Source organism: Eublepharis macularius, chromosome 10, assembly GCF_028583425.1.
Source record: "Eublepharis macularius isolate TG4126 chromosome 10, MPM_Emac_v1.0, whole genome shotgun sequence".
NCBI lineage: Eukaryota > Metazoa > Chordata > Lepidosauria > Squamata > Eublepharidae > Eublepharis > Eublepharis macularius.
Genome location: NC_072799.1, coordinates 4265962 through 4285570, shown reverse-complemented (window position 1 = coordinate 4285570; position 19609 = coordinate 4265962). Strand labels below are relative to the sequence as shown.

The 19609-nt window shown below is 45.7% G+C and overlaps 1 protein-coding gene across 1 annotated transcript in view; it reads right to left on the bottom strand.

The window, feature by feature from the left end:
- ADAM33 (ADAM metallopeptidase domain 33) overlaps nt 1–19609 on the bottom strand; it is a 99093-nt gene that overhangs the window by 57832 nt on the left and 21652 nt on the right. Inside the window, exon 2 of the mRNA XM_054990141.1 lies at nt 10959–11035. Coding sequence (XP_054846116.1) covers nt 10959–11005 — 47 coding nt within the window. The 5' untranslated portion in view covers nt 11006–11035. The remainder of the gene's footprint in view (nt 1–10958; nt 11036–19609) is intronic.

The window sequence follows — 19609 nt, the reverse complement described above, 5'->3', positions numbered from 1 at the left end:
GGCCAAGCTACACATGACAAATGACACTTGAACAGCAAGTGGATTGAGTGGAGGGCAAGTGAACAGGGAGAAATACACTTGCCGTTCAAGTGTCATTCGTCATGTGTAGCTTGGCCCTTAGTGTCACAGTGTACAGCCCGGAAAACCCACAACAACCATCGTTCTCCGGCCGTGAAATACAATACATGGGATTCCCTAGTCTGACACTAGGGTTACCAACCTTCTGTCGAGGATAACAGAAGCAGGGAAGTCCTGACAAAGGTTAGCAAACAAGGAATTCAAGACCACCTAACGACAACCACTTCAATTGTAAACATTCATAGAATCAATACAGTCATGACAAATTGCCAATATATGTGCAGTTCATACAGTATTCAATATCCATTCATAATTCAATGTTGGATCAATACATTTATACAGTCTTCGTTGCAAGACGCATAAAGTGCTCAGGGCTAGTGAAACAACTAGTTAATCATCCACAGCCATATAGCTTCCAATCATAAGTCCGTAAGCAGGATGATGCAATCTGATACAATTCAATACATCAATATGAATGGCCAGGGAAGCACTATAGGTCATGAATCATGTAGAAAACAATATCCATCTGACGGGAAAACTAATGAAGAATCCCATTTCTGGAATCCCTTTCTCAAGATGGAATATATACACTCCGACGTTTCCTTCGTCCATTTTAGACTTGCACTTAAACCATTGCACAAGCCCCATAATTACTCATAATTTGTCATTACTGTATTGATTATATGAATGTTTACAACTGAAGTGGTTGTCATTAGGTGGTCTTGAATTCCTTGTTTGCTAACCTTCTGTCGAGGCCTGGAGAGCTGCCAGAATTACAACGGATCTCCAGACTACAGAGATCCATTCTGCAGAAGATGAAGGATGTGCTCTATGGCATTATACACCACTGAGGTCTCTCCCCTCCCCAATTCCCGCTTTCCCCAGGTTCTAAACCCTGAATCTCCAGGAATTTCTTACCCTGGAGTTGGCAACCCCACCTGCACCTGAACTTTGATGGTGCAGCCTAGCATTCCTAAATGTTTGCCATCAGAGCCATGGAAATGCATAGCAAGGGTTGAACAAACGCTATTTAGTTCCTTCATTTATCCAGTGACTGAGCATTGGTTTTGGAGGGTGTAAGGAGGGAAGAGGGAGGGAAACCATGAAGAGAGAAGTGCCAGGAACTGTTTGATTCCCCAGAGAATTTTTTTTTTAATTTGTGACACATCTCTTGAGGATATCTAACTGGAGAACAAGAGAAAGAGAGAACACCAGTTTTTAAATCGAATGCACATTCCAGCCAAGGAATGCTTTATAGTGAAGAGTAAAGAGTCCAGTAGCACTTTAAGACTAACCAACTTTATTGTAGCATATGCTTTCGAGAACCACAGCTCTCTTCATTAAAGGCAATGTTATTGTAGCATAAGCTTTTGAGAACCACAGCTCTCTTCGTCAGAGCAACTTTATTGTAGCATATGCTTTCGAGAACCACAGCTCTCTTCGTCAGAGCAACTTTATTGTAGCATATGCTTTCGAGAACCACAGCTCTCTTCATTAGATGCAATGTTATTGTAGCATAAGCTTTCGAGAACCACAGCTCTCTTTGTCAGAGCAACTTTATTGTAGCATATGCTTTCGAGAACCACAGCTCTCTTCGTCAGATGCACCTGACGCATCTGACGATGCATCTGATGAAGAGAGCTGTGGTTCTCAAAAGCGTATGCTACAATAAAGTTGGTTAGTCTTAAAGATGCTACTGGACTCTTTACTATTTTGCAACTACAGACGAACACAGCTAACTCCTCCCCTGTCAAGCCCAGGAAATAGAACAACAACTTCCAGCACATTTGGGGAAACAGTAATTCATTCTACAGGCCTGCTTAGAAATATTTGGCTAAAGTTTCTTTGGGATCAGTGGTGGCCCCACAAGAGGCCACTACCCCTAGCTGCCACCCCCCCTTCCAAAGACACTGCAACGCATGGGATCCAGAGCAGAGAACGATCTTTTCATTGATGCTGAGCACACGGCACCCTGACCTAGATAGCCCAGGCATGCCCAATCTTATCAGATCTCAGAAGCTAAGCAGAGTCGGCCTTGGTTAGTAATTGGATGGGAGACCTCCAAGGAAGACCAAGGTCACTATGCAGAGACAGGCAACGGCAAGCCAGCTTGCCTTGAAAGCCCCAGCTAGGGTCATAATAAGTTAACTATGACTTGACGGCATTTTCCTCCACCACCGAGCACACAGCACAGCCATCAGTGCATGCCCCAAAGCATGCCCAATGCAGCAGTCAGTCTAACAGTCTGTTAATCGGACCTGATAGGTAGAGGAAACAAAAAAGATGAGCAGCAGACAGGGTGGGGGGGCAACTAGGGTTACAACCCAAGGGCCAATAGTTCTGAGGAAGTGTGACTCTGGGGGCTCACTTTCTTCACATACAGAAAGTCCCAGCTCCAATACTGATATTCCTAGTTTTAAAAAAATCAAGTCGCCAGTGATGTGAAAGCCCTTGACTCAAGACGCTAGAGATCCACTGCCAGTGCCAGGGTGGCCAGCCTCCAGGTGGTGAAATGTAAAAAGGAGGGGGAAGCCCCAGGAGGCAATTTAGCAACTGTATAGGGGCTGAAGTCTTTAAAGTACCCTCAGTTACTTCAACAATGAAAAACAATCATGTGAAACACTTTAACAGTCTTAGGCAAACAAAATGTAGCAAAGATCATGACTCAATATACACAATTTAAATGCAAGTAAGTTACTAGTCCTTACAGAACTTATCATTCAATGAGTACTTGTTGAGTTGTTTTCTTCTTAGTTCTTCCAGATGTGTGAGAACGGTTCAACTCCAACTTCAAACTCAGCGGCTTCATTCATATTCCACTGTAATGATGCAATAAACTATAAGTTCTGTAAGGACTAGTAACTTACTTGCATTTGAATTGTGTATATTGAGTCGTGATCTCTGCTACATTTTGTTTGCCTAAAGTTGTTAATACAGTTCTACTAACTTGCTCCGTCGGATTCCACCAACTGGTTGATGTGTTTCTATACTGTGAGAAAAATCAAAAAGAGTCCAGTAGCACCTTTAAGACTAACCAACTTTATTGTAGCATAAGCTTTCGAGAATCACAGCTCTCTTCGTCAGATGCATCTGATGAAGAGAACTGTGATTCTCGAAAGCTTGTGCTACAATAAAGTTAGTTAGTCTTAAAGGTGCTACTGGACTCTTTTTGATTTTGCTACTACAGACTAACACGGCTAACTCCTCTGGATCTATACTGTGAGAGACCATTTATGGAAGTATGCCCGTGAGGAAGCTTAGTGTACGAAACGGGAATTGAGAATCAGCTGGCAAAAGCCCCGTAGGCTGTTCTTGAAGATTCTTTACCACTCCATTTCCATCTGGAGGATGGTCTACTCTCTGAAAAATGCAAATACGGAAATATGAAACATGAACTGTGAATAGTGATTGTTCTTGTTCTTTCACCAGTTGGCATATAAATATTCTCTACGAACAATCTGGTTCTTGATTGTTGGTTGTTATAATTGTACTGTATTACTTGGGTATAGAGAACTGCATGATTTATGTTTTGCACTTGGCACTTTAAAACACTGAAAAAGATTTTGGATAAATATCTATATTGTGTATACATTTTTGATTCCACCTCCTTGACTTTGTAGCTGCTTCAGCCTCCAGGTGGTGGCTGGAGATCTCCCGGAATTATAACCGATCTCCAGGTCACAGAGAACAATTCCCCTGGAGAAAATGGCTGCTTTGAAAGCTGGACACTGTGGCATTGTGCCTTGCTGAAGTCCCTTCCTCCCCAAGCCCCACCCCCTTCAAGCTCCACCCACCCCCCAAATCTCCAGGAATTTCCCAACCTGGAGCTGGCAACCCTAGTGAAAGGAGACTAGACTGGCCTTGATAGACGAAGGGTCTGGCTCAGTCAAAGGCAATTTCTTGTGTATTTTGGCAAAGGCCACTTGAATTGCAGCTGGTAAAAATAGCAACAGGAAACCTCTTCAACCCCCAGTGTGTTGCTTCTTTGCTTATGTTACATTCCACCCTGTTGTACCATATACTTGTGGCTTTTTGCCCCACCTAGACCTATAGCCTCCCTCAGCTATCTCTGTGGCTTCTCAAGAGCCACGGATGTTTTTTTCAGAAAGCGGCTGACCTCAGAGCTCGCCTCCTGTGTTTTCACCACCACCGTTTCGGGGAAAAGGGGACCCACATTTGGCCTCTGTCTGCACAAAAAGGCATGCCTCCTCTCCATTTGCTATGCCGAGGCCATGAGAGCTGGTTTTGAAGAGCATGCATTTAAGGGCTCAGGGATCATCTTGTGTTTCAACTGGACCAGCCGACTAGCCTAATGTCGCTGCCCCGCCCTCTCATCACCACCAGCTCATGTTTTCAGTGCTGCATTTGTTCACCGACAGCAATTGCAAAAAAAATTTAGGCGGGGGAGATAAACCCACAAGAAGCAGCTTTCTTCCATTGTGCTAAAAGATAAAGGATGTTGCTCTTCTTATCTCTGCAGCAAAATCTCCAGAGGCTTAGATAGGGAGGCCTCACCAGCCCCAGTCCATGAGATTTAATTGGAATGTCTGAGGTTGCAGCTGACATGCTGTGGCCACACTGCACGTGGAAGTGGTGCTGGATCAGGGCTGAGAAAATTCGCTGTGATTCCTGAGAACCTCTCATCTCAGCTCTGCTAGTAAACTCTCTCTCTCTCTCTCTCAGCCCACATTGGTAAACTGGGGGTAAGAATACTGGCCTAACTCATAGGGCTTTTGTGATGATTCTGAAATCAGATATGTGAAGACCTCTTCCTCCCCTTATTTGCAAAACACCTTCCCGCAGTCTGGCGTAGCTGAAATTCCAGACAGCATGCAAGAAATAAAGCAAAGCCTGCTGAGTTTTTATAAAATATAAAAGTGAGAACAAGACTGCCCGTGTTATTCGTAACGCATATGAAGAATTCAAAGAAGGTGCAGATACGGAAGACGGGCAATCGGGAAATCAAAATCATGACGTGGTGTCAGTTCTGAAGATCTGCAAAAAAAAAATGACCGTGTAGAAATTGAAACTGTTCAAGTTTTTCTCTTTCTTGGCTCAATCATCAACCCAAAGGGAGACTGCAATGAAGAAATCAGAAGAAGATTGAGACTTGGAAGAGCAGCTGTGAGGGAACTAGAAAAGATCCTTAAAGATAAAGATGTCCCTCTGGGAACCAAGATCAAGATAATCCAAACTACGGTATCCCCCATTGCCATGTATGGATGTGAAAGTTGGACAGTGGAGAAAGCTGACAGGAAGAAAATTGATTCCTTTGAAATGTGGTGCTGGAGGAGAGTTTTGCAGAAACCATGGACAGACAAAAAGACAAAGTGGGCACTAGATCAAATCAAGTCTGAATTCTCCCAAGAAGCTAAAATGACAAAACTGAGGCTCTCGTACTTTGGTCACATTATGAGAAGACAAGATTCTCTGGAAAAGTCAATAATGCCAGGAAAAGAGGAAGGCAGCTGGAAAAGAGGAAGACCTAAAATGAGATGGTGTGACTCAATCAAAGAAGCTACATCCTCCAGTTTGCAGGATCTGAGGAAGTCTGCTAATAATAGGACGTTTTGGAGGTCTTTCCTTCATAGGGTCACCATAGGTTGGAGGTGACTTGACGGCATGTAACACACACACACACACACACACACATGTATTTATGATGGCAAGCAGTGATTGGACAAAGCACTTGTATTCCAGGAGGTAGCTCTGCATTCATGGAAAGTAATCTCATCACAAATGCACAAGCTTAAATGAAACAGAAGATACTTGTTTCATATTCCATGAGGAACAGGCGGCAACTTTTTAGCAATAAAGTCAGAAGAAGAAACAAAAGAAGAAACGGATGATGAACATGTTCTAGATCTTCAGGGAACAAATCAACGGATAAATCTTTGTGACTCATTACCCAGTTACAGACTCAAAAGACACTACAAAGATATTATGCAGAGGTGACCAATTCCTAGGGAGTCCGAGTCTCCTTCTCCAGTGGGTGACCTCCTAGTCTCCCTTCCTGTTGACCACTGGCTCTTGAAAGGCCAGCAGCAGAAAAATATCATAACAAGTGGCTTTTGCAATGATTGCATGACATCACTTCAAGGTCATGTTGCCAGCGTGATGACAAGGTGACGCTCTAGGATTCAGGCAAAACTTACGATTTTACCACCAAGTTTTGTCCAAATCCTAGAGAGTCAACTTGACGCCACCGTAATAACATGATGTCACTTCCAGTATATTTGTTGAAAGAGATGTTACGCTATCGGCACAAGATAATTCCCCCCATCCCTCTTTCTACTACTGGTTGCTAGTGGCTGGCAAACCTATGAATCATCCAATAGAGATGTAGAAACTACTAAAAGACACAATGTCACTCGCTACGAAAATGAAGAACATCTACTAGGCTAATTGAAGGATGCTAGAAATGCACAAAAAATAAATTAATTAGCAATAACTGGATGTACATATTGTTTAGAGGATGTTATTCTTGTTTTGCTGTTTTATTATTTATGTTCACAAGAAGGGGAAGATGGAAAGAGCTGACTTTTCAAAAGAAGCTTATAGGAACCGACTTCAATCAGTTGTAAAAAGGGAAGTTTCAGTTTTTCAGTTAAGACGCTTTGAACCATAATACAGAAGTTTAATAAAGAAACTGGATTGCAAGTTCACTCTCCAAGTACTGTTTAGAACCATAACATAACAACTTCCATGGACACCCAGCACGGTTGCCAGCTCTGGGTTGGTAATTTGGTGGTGGAGCCTGGGAACTCTGGAATACAGCCAAGGGAACCTGGGAGCTCAAAAATGCGTACCCAATGTGCAGACCCAAGAGCAGATCAGTGGGTGGAACCAGGCGGTTGGGGCCTGTTTGGCACACCAGTGGGTGAGGCAGGCACGCAGAGAGCAAAAAGAAAATCCCCAAAAGCCCTTGTGGTCCACCTCAAACAAGACCCAATTCCAAATCCAAGGCCAACATATGGCATAAGCCAGCCAGCCAGCAGACCTCGGACAAGCCAAGGACCCCTCATAAGGCAGTTTCAGCAGAAAGGGGTCCGGGTAGGCATCTCTGGCTTCTACCATGCCAAGCCAACTGTCTCTTTCCCTCTGACTTCCCTTGGCTACTTTAGAGAATCACAACACGCTTTCCAAGATCAAGTCTATCTCCAAAACACTTCCTGCCTCGGCCAGGCTCCAAACTAAGTGAGGTTTTCAGCAGGGGGGCTGGCAGTTGTCGGGAGGATTAACAGAGTCTCCGTCTCTGTTTGCTTTTCTCTTCTTCCCTCCCCGCCCCCCCCAAAACTCCATGTGTATATACAAGAAGAGAAAGAACATTCCAGAATCCCCAGCAAGTTGTGAGGTTTGGAGCCAAAGGAAACGTGGAGGAGGAGAAGAGAAAGCCTCATTAGCAGCACGGCTAAATCCAGAACAGCCCCAGAAATCATTCCAGCGAGGCAGGAGTAACCACAAAGTTGAAACGAACAGTGCGGCTTTATCCTGCTCAGGGTGGAGGGCAGGTCTGTTGGCCTCCTGCTTTGAAAACTGATGTTCCACCTTTGTTCCAGCTTCTTTCGACTGTTTCCAAAGTGCTGTTTTGGCCAAGTCAGCTAAACTAGCAAGCCCAGTTTGGCTACCGATTCAAGCGAAGCACACAAATGCACAACTCGGGTTCTGCAGCCCTTTGTCTGGTAGCTGAGCGCTAAGGTCTTGCCTGCAGCCCTTTGGCCTGAACTACCCAGCAGTTCAAATGCCTACGTCGTCTCAGCTCTTTTTGCCAGCAACTAAGCTCCAAAGACACTATTACACACAACAGTGCGACTGCTGCCAAAAATGGCAGTAGCGTGTTTAGTTCCCCTCTCGTAATGTCTAGCTGGGCTTGTCCATGTTTGGACATCACAAAGTTTTACATTTCTCCTCCAGCAACCACCAATAATTTCAAGCAAGGAGGACTGGGGTTTGTAAAATATTGGGATGTCCAGACATGGTCATTAGAGAGGGGAACAGAGAGGCTAGGTTTGCGGTTGCCATTTTCAGCGGCAGCCACCCTTTTGGTATAACATCTGCCTGGGAAGAGTTAAGATTAGAATTCATTTGTAAAGCGGAATCATGCTTGCTAAGTTTGTGCAGCAACATGATATATCTTGGGCATACACATCAAAATATAACCTGAATGGAGGCAAATGTTAACCTTGGCATTTTATTTTGTCCACAGAAATACATCTCAAAAAAACTTCTGTGCCGTAAGTTCTCCCAATGGGGTAAATAGTGGTTCTATGGAGTGAGTTTGGGTCAGGAAAATGGTATGAAGGGAAGCCTACACCCCTTTCCTCCATGCACCCCAGCCCCACGCAAACCAGGAAAGCACAGACTGTCCCAGGTCATATCAGTCAAGCTGTCCTGTGGAAAATGTATTATGTAGTTAAGGTCTGAGATTGTTTCTTCCCAAATAACATACATTCTTTTCTTTACTACAATAATCATTTTTTCTCTTCCTTTTGAGCTAGGGTAGCAAAGAATACAGCAGACTCTCTCGGTCTTTTTCATATTGGGTACATTTAAAGTTTTGCTTGTATTCAGCTGAGGCATTTATATTTTTATACTTCATAAATGTGCCGACGTGTGCTAAGCCATCTATGGTGCATTTTATGCTGCTAAAACAGTAGCGTAAGTTTAGGCTGGATATGAAAGTAAGTGGAACATATATCTCCATTTTCCTCAAAATCTCTCCCCTCCACCAGAAAAAAACAAGTGTTATCAGCAGGGCTTTTTTTCAGCGGGAACGCAGTGGAACGGAGTTCTGGCACCTCTTGAAAATGGTCACATGGCCGGTGGCCCCGCCCCCTGATCTCCAGACAGAGGGGAGTTTAGATTGCCCTCCATGCCGCTGGAGGGCAATCCAGCCACTGGCTATGCGACCATTTTCACCGAGGGCAATTTAAACTTTAAAAAACTCCCCCCTTGTTCCAGCTGACCCAAAGTGACACCATTGTGCAGTCCTGAGTTCCACCACTGAGTTCCACCACCTCTTTTCCCAGAAAAAGTGTCCTGGTTTAGTACACAGAGAAGCTGCACCCATGCAAAGAAGAGCAAGAGTCCAGCAGCACCTATAAGTAACAAAACTTGTGGCAGGGTATGAGCTTTCGTGAGTCACTGCTCCCTTCTTCAGATACAATGAGAATGTGAGTCCATCTGTCCTTATATCTTGGAGAGTGGAGTGATTTCAGATGCCGAACGACAATAGCTGTGAATGACAAAAGTCGGTGAATGATAATAGCATATCCCACCCTATTCGGTTACGCCTGATTTTGTCATTCATTGGCTATTGTCATTTACCTGCTATTGTCATTCCGCATTTGAAATCACTCCACTCACCAAGATACAAGGACAGATGGACTCACATTCTCGCTGTATCTGAAGAAGTGAGCTGTGACACGGGAAAGCTCATCCCCTACCACAAATTGTTAGTCTTCTAGGTGCTACTGGACTCTTGCTCTTTCCCACTGCTACAGACAGACTAACACGGCTACCCATCTTGATCTATCTCCATGCAAAGAAAAATTCAGCGGCCTTGGTTTCTGCAACAGGCTCTTTTTCCAATACGAGACATTCTGGGGCTCAATTTTTCCAGTTTCTATTCCACTTTCTGCCCCCCACTCCATCTGAGGTTGTGGCCACTGAGTTGCAAAGAAGCAGTCTTCTGCACTCAAAGACCCTCCATTCTTAACACAGGCATTCCAGGGTTAAGCCCCTGTCATTGAAAAAAGCCTTGGAATCTAACCCCAGGCTCAAGTTAAACCCCACTATGAAGAACGAGTTGCTTCATATCAGACAAGATACAACTAGGGAAATTTTTTCCTAAACCGTTAGGCTACTAAGTACTCTGGCTACTAAGGCTACTCAGAAGCCATGACTAGAGATGGGCACAAACCAGGAAAAACCAAACCATGCGGTTCGTGGTTCATCAAATTTCACAAACCACAAACTTTCATGAGCCTGCCCCTGGTTCGCGAACTGGTTCGTTTGGTTCGTAAAAACGTCACATATCCAGGTCAGAAAATCACCACTTCCGGGTCAGCAGACGATCACTTCCAGGCGAGCAGAAGGTCTGCAGGAAGTCCATCCCCTGTTGCCTAGGAAACTGATTGATTGGCACCAGGCTGTCTGCAGTCACAAAGCAAAAAGCTAACAAAACGAACCAGCACAAAGTTCGTGGCGGTTTGTCAGAAATGGGATCTGACGAACCGCCGTTCACGAACCACGGACTGGCCTGGTTTGTGCTTAATTTCGGTTCGTATTTCGGTTCATGCCCATCTCTAGACATGACTTCAAAGCCTGCAAGGGAAAATCAATGACCCAAGATTGGGGGGAGGAATCTAAACAGGACAGAGCATTGCCTAGCTTCTCTATCTTTTCCATCTCTGGCAGAAGAAGAATCAAGCGTGCAAAAACAGAGGTGCATGCAAATATGTTTAGTTTGCATGACGCACATATGCAGGTTACGGAACCCAGCTTTTCTGGTTGCAGAATTTTGACTCTTGACAAGAACATACAGCATTTATGTTAAGCATGTTCAGCTTTCATAACACTTCACTAACATTATGACAAACCTGTAGGGGTTGATGTCACCATATTGTAGATGGGGAAACGGGTAAATAATGACATACTTTGTAAACCGCTCTGAGTGGGCATGAAGTTGTCCTGAAGGGTGGCATATAAATCAAATGTTATTATTATTATTAAGAGAGAGAGGCTCACATAAGGACTCGCAAGGAGTTGGTGGCAGAGTACAGTTGGGGATTCGAACGTGCCCCCCAATCACAGCATGTACACTGCACTGACATTTTAACAGCAGGTTGGCCTACAGTCTTGACAAGGCATGCACTTACTGATTTTTCTCCAGCACGAGGATAAGCTCCCTGCCCTCAACAGTCATGGCCACCTCTCCACGGTTGGGTGATGGAGCCTGCGAAAAAGAAAGAGCGCAGATTATCTCACTGCTCGGGGCAGCATGGAAATCCTGGTACATTTGTGTCCTGACTCCTGCCCCTTTCTCCAAGGAGTTCACAGCGCCGCACAAGGTTCTACCTTTGATCCTCATCACAACTCCGTGAAGTAGATTCGGTACTGGCCTGAAAGTCATCCAGAAAGCTTCATGGCAAAGCTTCGTGGCAACCCCCTAATGCCAGCCAAAGTCACAAAAGCAGAAAAGTCAAAGGAAACTTCTTACTGTTCATTAAAATGGGACACAATCTGCAAGGACGTTCATCCTTCAGCGCAAGCACCACTGAAATGGCACCGGAATTCTTGCTTAGGAGCAGCAGGAAACACCCGTGAAGAGGGGGCACCGCCAGCCCAGAACAGGCAGTCCACCTATGCCAAGGTCACATGGACCCCCCCCACCCCATCCACCCCTCCATCTGTAGGTCAAGTTTAAGTCTTCTTGCCCTCGTCCAATTCATCATCACTGACCTTAGATAGATCGAGAGTCTCTCTACACAAGACATCTTACACGGGAATGCTCAAGTGTAAGGAGGTGAAGATGAAATTCACAAACCCTCTGAGGAGCAATCTCCGCCAGCTCTGACTTTTTAAACTATGCTTCCCAGCTAAGGTTGAGTCTCCCTACACTTGAGTGTCCCCATGTAAGATGTCTTGTGTAGAGAGATTCTGAGTAAATCCATCGTCCACACTTGGGTGTGAAGAAAAGGATACTGCACCCTGAAACACCCCCTCTAGCAATCGCATGCAGATGTTCAGCAGCTGGGCAAGGCAAGACCAGCCCTTGTGGTAGCCTGTGGGGCAATCGCCAGGGAAGCTGCCTCCTTCCAGCCACATCCTTCCAGCCAGGTGGGAACAGAACTGCTCCAGTGTGGTGGGAGAGGCTGTGGCTCAGTGGCAGAGTATCTGCTTGGCATGGAGAAGGTCCCAGGTTCAACTCCTGGTACCTCCACTTAAAAGGATCGGGTCGTAGGCAACGTGAAAGACCAAAGACCCTGAAGAGCAGCTGCCAGTCTGAGTAGACAATGCTGACTTTGAGGGGCCAAGGGTCTGATAAGGCAGCTTCGTATGTGACAATGCCCAGCCCTGCCAGGCAGGCCAGAACTGGATGCCACAGCCAATGGTGACCACCACTAGTTAGAGTGCCAAGAGACCCAACAGCAGGATTTTTTTAAAAAGAGTTTTATTGAAAAGTTTTTCCAGATTAATTAAAGACATCAAGGAGAAAAAAATAAAGAGAAAAAAAGTACTAATTTTCTCTGTGAAAAAATATTCAATAATATAGCTTCACCCCAAGTTAACCTTAAGTGAGTACCTCTCCTTTCCCTCTAGGACATATTTCTCCAACGGCTGGATTAGAGGCCAGCGGGACCTTAGAAACAAACGAGATTTTTCCAAGCGTAAGCTTTCAAGAGTCAGAGCTCCCTTCTTCAGACTCCAACAGAGACCCAAGAAAGTCACACATTTCCCATCTACCTCCCAGCGCAGTTCTGGGCCGATTCCAGACGGCCCTCCCCACCCCGAAACGTCGTATGTCATCACGCGGAAAACGCAAAATATCGCGTTTTCTCGCGCGAGTTTTGCACGACGTCGTGCAAAACTCGCGCGAGAAAACGCGATATTTTGCATTTTCCGCGCGATGATGCGTGACGTTTCGGGATGGGGAGGGCCGTCTGGAATCGGACCAGGTATGTGTGAGTGTGTGTGGGGGGATATTCTATCCCCAAATTAAAGAGGAGACGTTAAGAACTTCTTAAACCAGATGCACGATACATCTGGTTCCAAGTCACAGAAGGTGCATGATTTTACAATAGTTTTTGCAGAGAGTGTACAAAGTACCCGCAACACAAAACTGGCCCTTTGTACATGTCCGGGAACAGGGCAGGAGGGGAGTACAATAGACTGTGTAATCCTGATTTGGATGAGTGACACAGGAAGTAATGTGTCTGAGAGTCTTTCTACACAAGACCCTTTGGCACGTGTTCGTCGAGTGTAGGGAGATGCAATGTTAGCCGGGAAGCATAGTTTAAAAAGACAGAGCTGGCAGAGATCACTCCTCAGAGGGTTTGTTAATTTCTTCTTCCCCTCCCTGAAGACTCTGTCAATTTCAGTCTCCAGTCTAAAACTGTGAGGGATGACAACCAGAGGACAGTGTGGAATGGAAATGGGCTGCAGCTGCCTTCCTGAGCCAGGCTTCGACCTGGAGAGGTTACCATGGGCTGAAGTTTCCCTTCTGGCATTTCACAGCCCCTTCACGCAGCTCCAGTGTATAGCAAAGCCTTTGCCCTGCCGCTGACTCTGACTTTTTAAACTACCTTTCCCCGCTACCATTGCATCTCCCAACATGTGTTCTTCACATGTCAGATGTCTTGTGTAGAGAGACTGAGATCACATGAGGTCAGTGGTAGGAAAGAAATAAGCACAATGCTGCAAACAGAGAGCCCGTGGGGGGAGAGAAGGGGGGTATTCTGTCTGCTGTTGGTTCATCTGTCCGGGTAACTGCAGAGTGTGTCATCATCAGACGGGAGATTAAAAACAGGCCCTTCTCTTCCCGGCATTAGATGACAAGCAGGTATTTAAAAATAAAAATGAATGTGAGATGAGCTGGAAGAGAAAGCTCTGACTCAGCTCCCAGGGGACTCAGCTCCCCCCCGCCACCAGCGTGCTGGAGTCAGGTTGGTGCAGGCGCCTGTCACACCACAGAGGGGCAGAGCCAGGCACTAAATATGCCCAGTCCGTAGGAAGGGAGCTGCACCAGAGGTTTTCCACTGCGTTTCTCCCAGGACCTAGCAGACCGCCATGTGCCAGCCCTCTCCCCTCTCCCCCACCACCATACTCGTGAGTTCCCCAAAGGCATCTTGGGACTGGCTGGCCACTGTTCAAAACTGTCTGTCCAGAGGGACCCTGTCTCTGTTCAGTGTGAAACCAAAGGCACCTTGGGAACAGCAGAGAGGGGCAGCGTTTTGAACAGACAAAAAGGTCAAGGGCAAAGAGCGGATGATGTGCCTGGGTTTAAACCTTGAGACCAGAGCACGACTCCCCTTAGATGGGGGCGAAGAGAAAGATCACACATTACGTGTTTCACATCTTCTACACCACGCAACATATAGCATGCCCCTGTACCAAAAGGATGCATATGCTACCACGAAACAGAACCACTGCATGTGAGTACCAGACCCCAGAGGGGCAGCAGCAGCAACCAGAGACCCGTGGCACCTGAAAGGCTAGCAGGTTTCATTACGTGATTAGCATTTAAGGCAGGGCTTTTTTTCAGGAGGAACACAGGGGAACGGAGTTCCGGAACCTCTTGAAAATGGTCACATGGCTGGTGGCCCCGCCCCCTGATCTCCAGACAGAGGGGAGTTGAGATGGCCCTCCGCACCAGTGGCGTGGAAGGCAATCTCAACTCCCCTCTGTCTGGAGATCAGGGGGCGGGGCCACCAGCCATGTGACCATTTTCTCCAAGGGCAACCCACTGAGTTCCACCACCTCTTTTCCCAGGAAAAAAGCCCTGATTTAAGGTGTCACAAATATCTTGGATGTCTCATACGGTACATGCCATGCGCCGAGGAAACAGCACTGGCCTCAACATCCAGCACCAGTTTACCTCCCTAATAAACTATGTTTGTTTCTGCAATAAAAGGCTTCCTTAAAGCTCGCCCATTAAACCGCTTGCCATAGAGAGCTACATGCTGCTTTACAGGCCGCTGCCAACCAATTTTCTTGGAATCCTTTCCTCCATATTAACCGCCGTCCCTTGGAGATTAACCCTTTCCTGGAATTGCACTGCACCACCAGGTCAACAACTTCGCTGCAGAGGCCAGACACCGTTCTCATCAACTCGAACTTCTGGTCTGGTCAGCAACCTATCTGTCTGCCATGTTTATCCTACCCTTTCTCCAAGATTCTCGGGGGGGAGTCCATAATTTCACCTTAGAACGAGAGTGAGCAGACCAAATGGCCGAGTGGGGATTTGAACCCAAGGCCCTGAGATTCTAGTCCGAAAGTCTAATCACTGTACAGCTTGAGGATGAGGGCTGGAAGAAAGCTTAGAAAAGGCCTCTTTCAGAGGTTTTTTTCCCCCCTTCAATTTTGTTCTAAAAGTTTTGTGTCTAAGCACAGAAGAGGTACAGGGACTGGACCACAACAATGTAGATTTTAAAGACAATAAACACAGTCTCTGACTAAGAAAATGTTAAGTATTTCATAGCTGGTCACTCCTCTGTGGGAAATCCAAAGGTTGCTGGTTAATTAAACCCGTTTCCTTCCATTCCAGTTTTCAGAGGTTCACACAAGAGAGGGGCACATGTCACAAAGTGGGGTCCTTATGGAGATTTTCCTGCCCACGATCAAGACCAAAGGCAAAGCTTTTCTCAATTTAGGTGCACTTACATTTTGCAAAGTTTAGGATGGGGTGGAAACACTTCTCCTGCCCACGTTGGCAAGAGGTGTGCCACCTGGCCATTTTCAACACAGTTTATCTGCGTTGGCTTGAGACTGTTGGGAAGTCTCCCAACAGCTTCCACACAGCGTAACAGCTCAACGGTACACCATCCAGGGGTTTTGCAGCTATTCTCCAGTCTATCTCAAACCTGCTTTGCTGTAAAGTTACAAAAAAAATCTAGCATTGGTGGGATAATTTGGGCGGGGGGGATTAGTGACAATTTCTTCGAGTGACACCAACACACAACTTCACTTCTGACACAAAGCTGAAAGGGATGTCATCGCATCAGGGCGATGCTCTAGGATTCATCGCAACACACCCATAGAGTTTTCATTGGATCCTAGAGTGTCATGCCAACATATCCACATCACTTCCAGTTTTGTGCAAGAAGTGATTTCATCCATCAGTTCAATGCTAGAGACGAGTCAATCCCTCTCCATTTCCCAAAAACCAGCCTGTTATGCAGAAGCAGAAAATGGAGCCTGCTCGGTAAGGTCTCTCACAATATCCCCCTAGAAGGATCTCAGTAAAGCCAAAATGGCTGGTGTGTGGGTGGGACAGTTCAGATTTTTCTAACTGCAAAGCAACCGTTTTCTCTGATTTTGTCATTTCAATGACCCTTTCCTTCCCCTACCACCATGTGGCTTTTTAAAACCACAATATCCATGAATATCCATTATATCACTATAACTTTATAGAAATATATTCAAAGGTGCTCTGAAGTCACAGTGTTCATTTTTTAAAAAAATACTTTTTTTGGCCCCTTTCATTGTAGAGATAAAAAAGGAAAGGCATGTCTCTGAAAAGAAAGGGGACAGAGACTTACTTTTTCTTTTAAATGAAAGCTGGTAATTCAGAGAACCTGATGCATAGATGGTTACAAAATTATATCAATATAAAAATATTCAATTGTCAGTTTTAAAAAAAAAACTGGAAAAGTGCTAGTAGCCTGAGGTAAGGGACAAGACGTCTGACACCGCAGGATTGGAAACTAAAGGAAAACCTGCCATGTGGAAGCCTCCTGTTCCTTATACTATATTAGCAGTGAGGAAGCCACACCAGTTTGTCCCTGTGTGGAAACCAGAAAACCCAAGGGGACACAAGGTTCTAAGAAAACTAGATAAATTTTATTAATTTTTAATTTTTAAAAGTTTTTAAATAGCAAGTGCAAAAAGTGTAAACAAGTTCATTAAACACATCATATACATCAAAGAATCTCATATATCGTTAATTGTTGTAGATTTTCCGGGCTGTATAGCCGTGATCTTGGCATTGTAGTTCCTGACGTTTCGCCAGCAGCTGTGGCTGGCATCTTCAGAGGTGTATCACCAAAAGACAGAGATCTCTCAGTGTCAATGTGTGGAGAAGATGTTAGCAGGGAATTTGTATCTACTCAGGAAGGTGGGTTTGGGCTGAGTCATCCTGTAAGAGTTTCCCAGGGTGTGGCATGCTAATGTGGGGAAGCTTCACTCTATCCTGAGGAGGTTCTTTTGCATATCAACCACCAATCCATATGCAAAAGAACCTCCTCAGGATACAGTGAAGCTTCCCCCCATTAGCATGCCACACCCTGGGAAACTCTTACAGGATGACTCAGCCCAAACCCACCTTCCTGAGTAGATACAAATTACCTGCTAACAGCTTCTCCACACATTGACACTGAGAGATCTCAGTCTTTCTGTGCTACACCTCTGAAGATGCCAGCCACAGCAACGTCAGGAACTACAATGCCAAGACCACGGCCATGCAGCCCGGAAAAACTACAACAACTAACGTTCTCCGGCCGTGAAAGCCTTCGACAATCTCATATATCTATTCTTTATAATTCAATAGTACCCCAAACTATCAATTTCTCTAAATTGGTCAGTACCACAATTAATTCAAGTCCAATCCAAACCAATGCTTGTCAAAAGATAAGTATCAAAGTTAATAGAAAAATACCTATTATATGTCCATTTCTTATTCTTTCATTAAGCAGACGCCCATCAAGAAGAGTCCACGGGGAGAAGTGCTCCAGGGAAGTTGGCAACAGGTGCGCCAGCCTTTAAAACAACCCGTTTCACATCGCTTCAGTTAAAAGCCAATCCCTTTAACTGCTGGTTCAATCCAAGTCCATTCTTAACATGCATTTGTATTCCTTCTAACCAGGGCTTTTTTTCTGGGAAAAGAGGTGGTGGAACTCAGTGGGTTGCCCTCGGAGAAAATGGTCACATGGCTGGTGGCCCCACCCCCTGATCTCCAGACAGAGGGGAGTTGAGATTGCCCTCTGCGCCGAGCGGCACGGAGGGTAATCTCAACTCCCCTCTGTTTGGAGATCAGGGGGCGGGGCCACCAACCATGTGACCATTTTCAAGAGGTTCCGGAACTCCGTTCCCCCACGTTCCCCCTGAAAAAAAGCCCTGCTTCTAACAATTTCCTTTCTTTGTGGAAACCCATCCAGTCTTTTAGTGGATTTCTGAGCCACGGCTGCTTATCAGAAGGGGGAAGTGCAAGACCTCCTGAATTCCACACAAAGGATACAAGAGCACGAGATTTTGGCCTCCCACCAAACATGGATGCCTCATCTTATCACAAAACAAGGAGGGAGCCCTGTTACAAGCACTGGTGATTACAGACTAAAGCATTCTGAAAAGGAAAGAAAAACCAGCCAAGGTTGTGGTCTCTGTATTTGATATTATACTTAAGGGTTTTTCATTGGCTCCAAGTCTTTATTATATTTGCCTTCTTGGCAATAACAATTCCTATTGAGGTTAGATGCAGTCTTGTGCAGTGGTTAGAGTGATGGACTAGGATTGGGAGACTCAAATCTCCTCTCAAGTATAAAGCGCAAAGGTCAGCCATTCTCTCTGATCTTAACCTACCTCAAAGGGTTACTTGAGATGATTAAATTGAGGAGGAAAGTCATACACACTACTCGGAGCTAGACATGGGCACGAACAGCATTACGAACTGAAAAAACCCACGAACAGCCCAATCTGCTGTTCTCGAACAAGCTGTTCAGGAGGCCCCATCCTAAACGAACAGGTGGACATTGCAAGACTCATTCGGCAGCCAGTCTGGCACCTGCTGCAATCAATCCCCTTGGCAACCGGAGGCAGGGAGGGACTGAACTCTGTCTGAACTCCTTCTGGCTTTCCTTCTGGCTTTAACCCCTCAAAGTAGCTTCCAGCAGAGAGTCCCGTTTTTGCCACTGTCACGAGAAAATGACAGCCAACGGGGAGACCCATGGATCATGCCTTTTCCGGGGTGCAATCTCTCTGAAGCTTGGGGGGTCTTCAGAGGACAGAGAGGACTATGTCCCCTGCAAATTTGGTGGGTATTTGGACATTGAGGTTAGTTTGTGGGGTGTTTAAAGGGCCCTGACCCTTACACGTGGCAGGAAAGGGCACTTTAAACTATCTGCTGGCAGGCGGCAGGGGGGAATCTCCCCCCCCGCCGCCTGCCAGCTGATAGTTTAAAGGGATCTTTAAAGGGCCAGGTAAGTGGGTTTGAGGGGAGGGGGGCTAAGTGGGGGGGGGGGTTCTGGCCCCCATGAACAACGAACAATGACCATGTCCGGGTACAGTTTATGTTTGTCCATATTCATTGTTCATTGTTCGTGGATGGCAACGAACAGTGTGTTCAGGGTTTTTTTTCCCGTTCATGCCCAAGTTACTCGGAGCACCGTAGAAGAAGGGCAGGGTACAAATGTACTAGCTAAACAGAATAGTAAAGAGTCCAGTAGCACCTTGAAGACTATTGTATCTGACAAAGAAAGCTATGGTTCTCGAAAGGTTATGTTACAATAAAGTTGGTTAGTCTTAAAGGTGCTACTGGACTCTTTACTGTTTTGCAACTACAGACTAACACAGCTAACTCCTCCGGATCTATGACTAAACAGAGTCCTCCCTTAACCCCATTCCTCAGATGGTTAGTTGAGACCAGATGACAAAGACCTGCCCAAAGACTCCAGGGGCAGAAGAGAGAACTCGAACCCGTGTCCACTGGACCTCCCCACTTTGTGCTCCGCGTGTGGCCAACATCCAAGCCACGATCATCCCAAATGGAGAATGTCAGCCATTCCACAACGTATGTTCTTTCTCATTGACGCTGCAG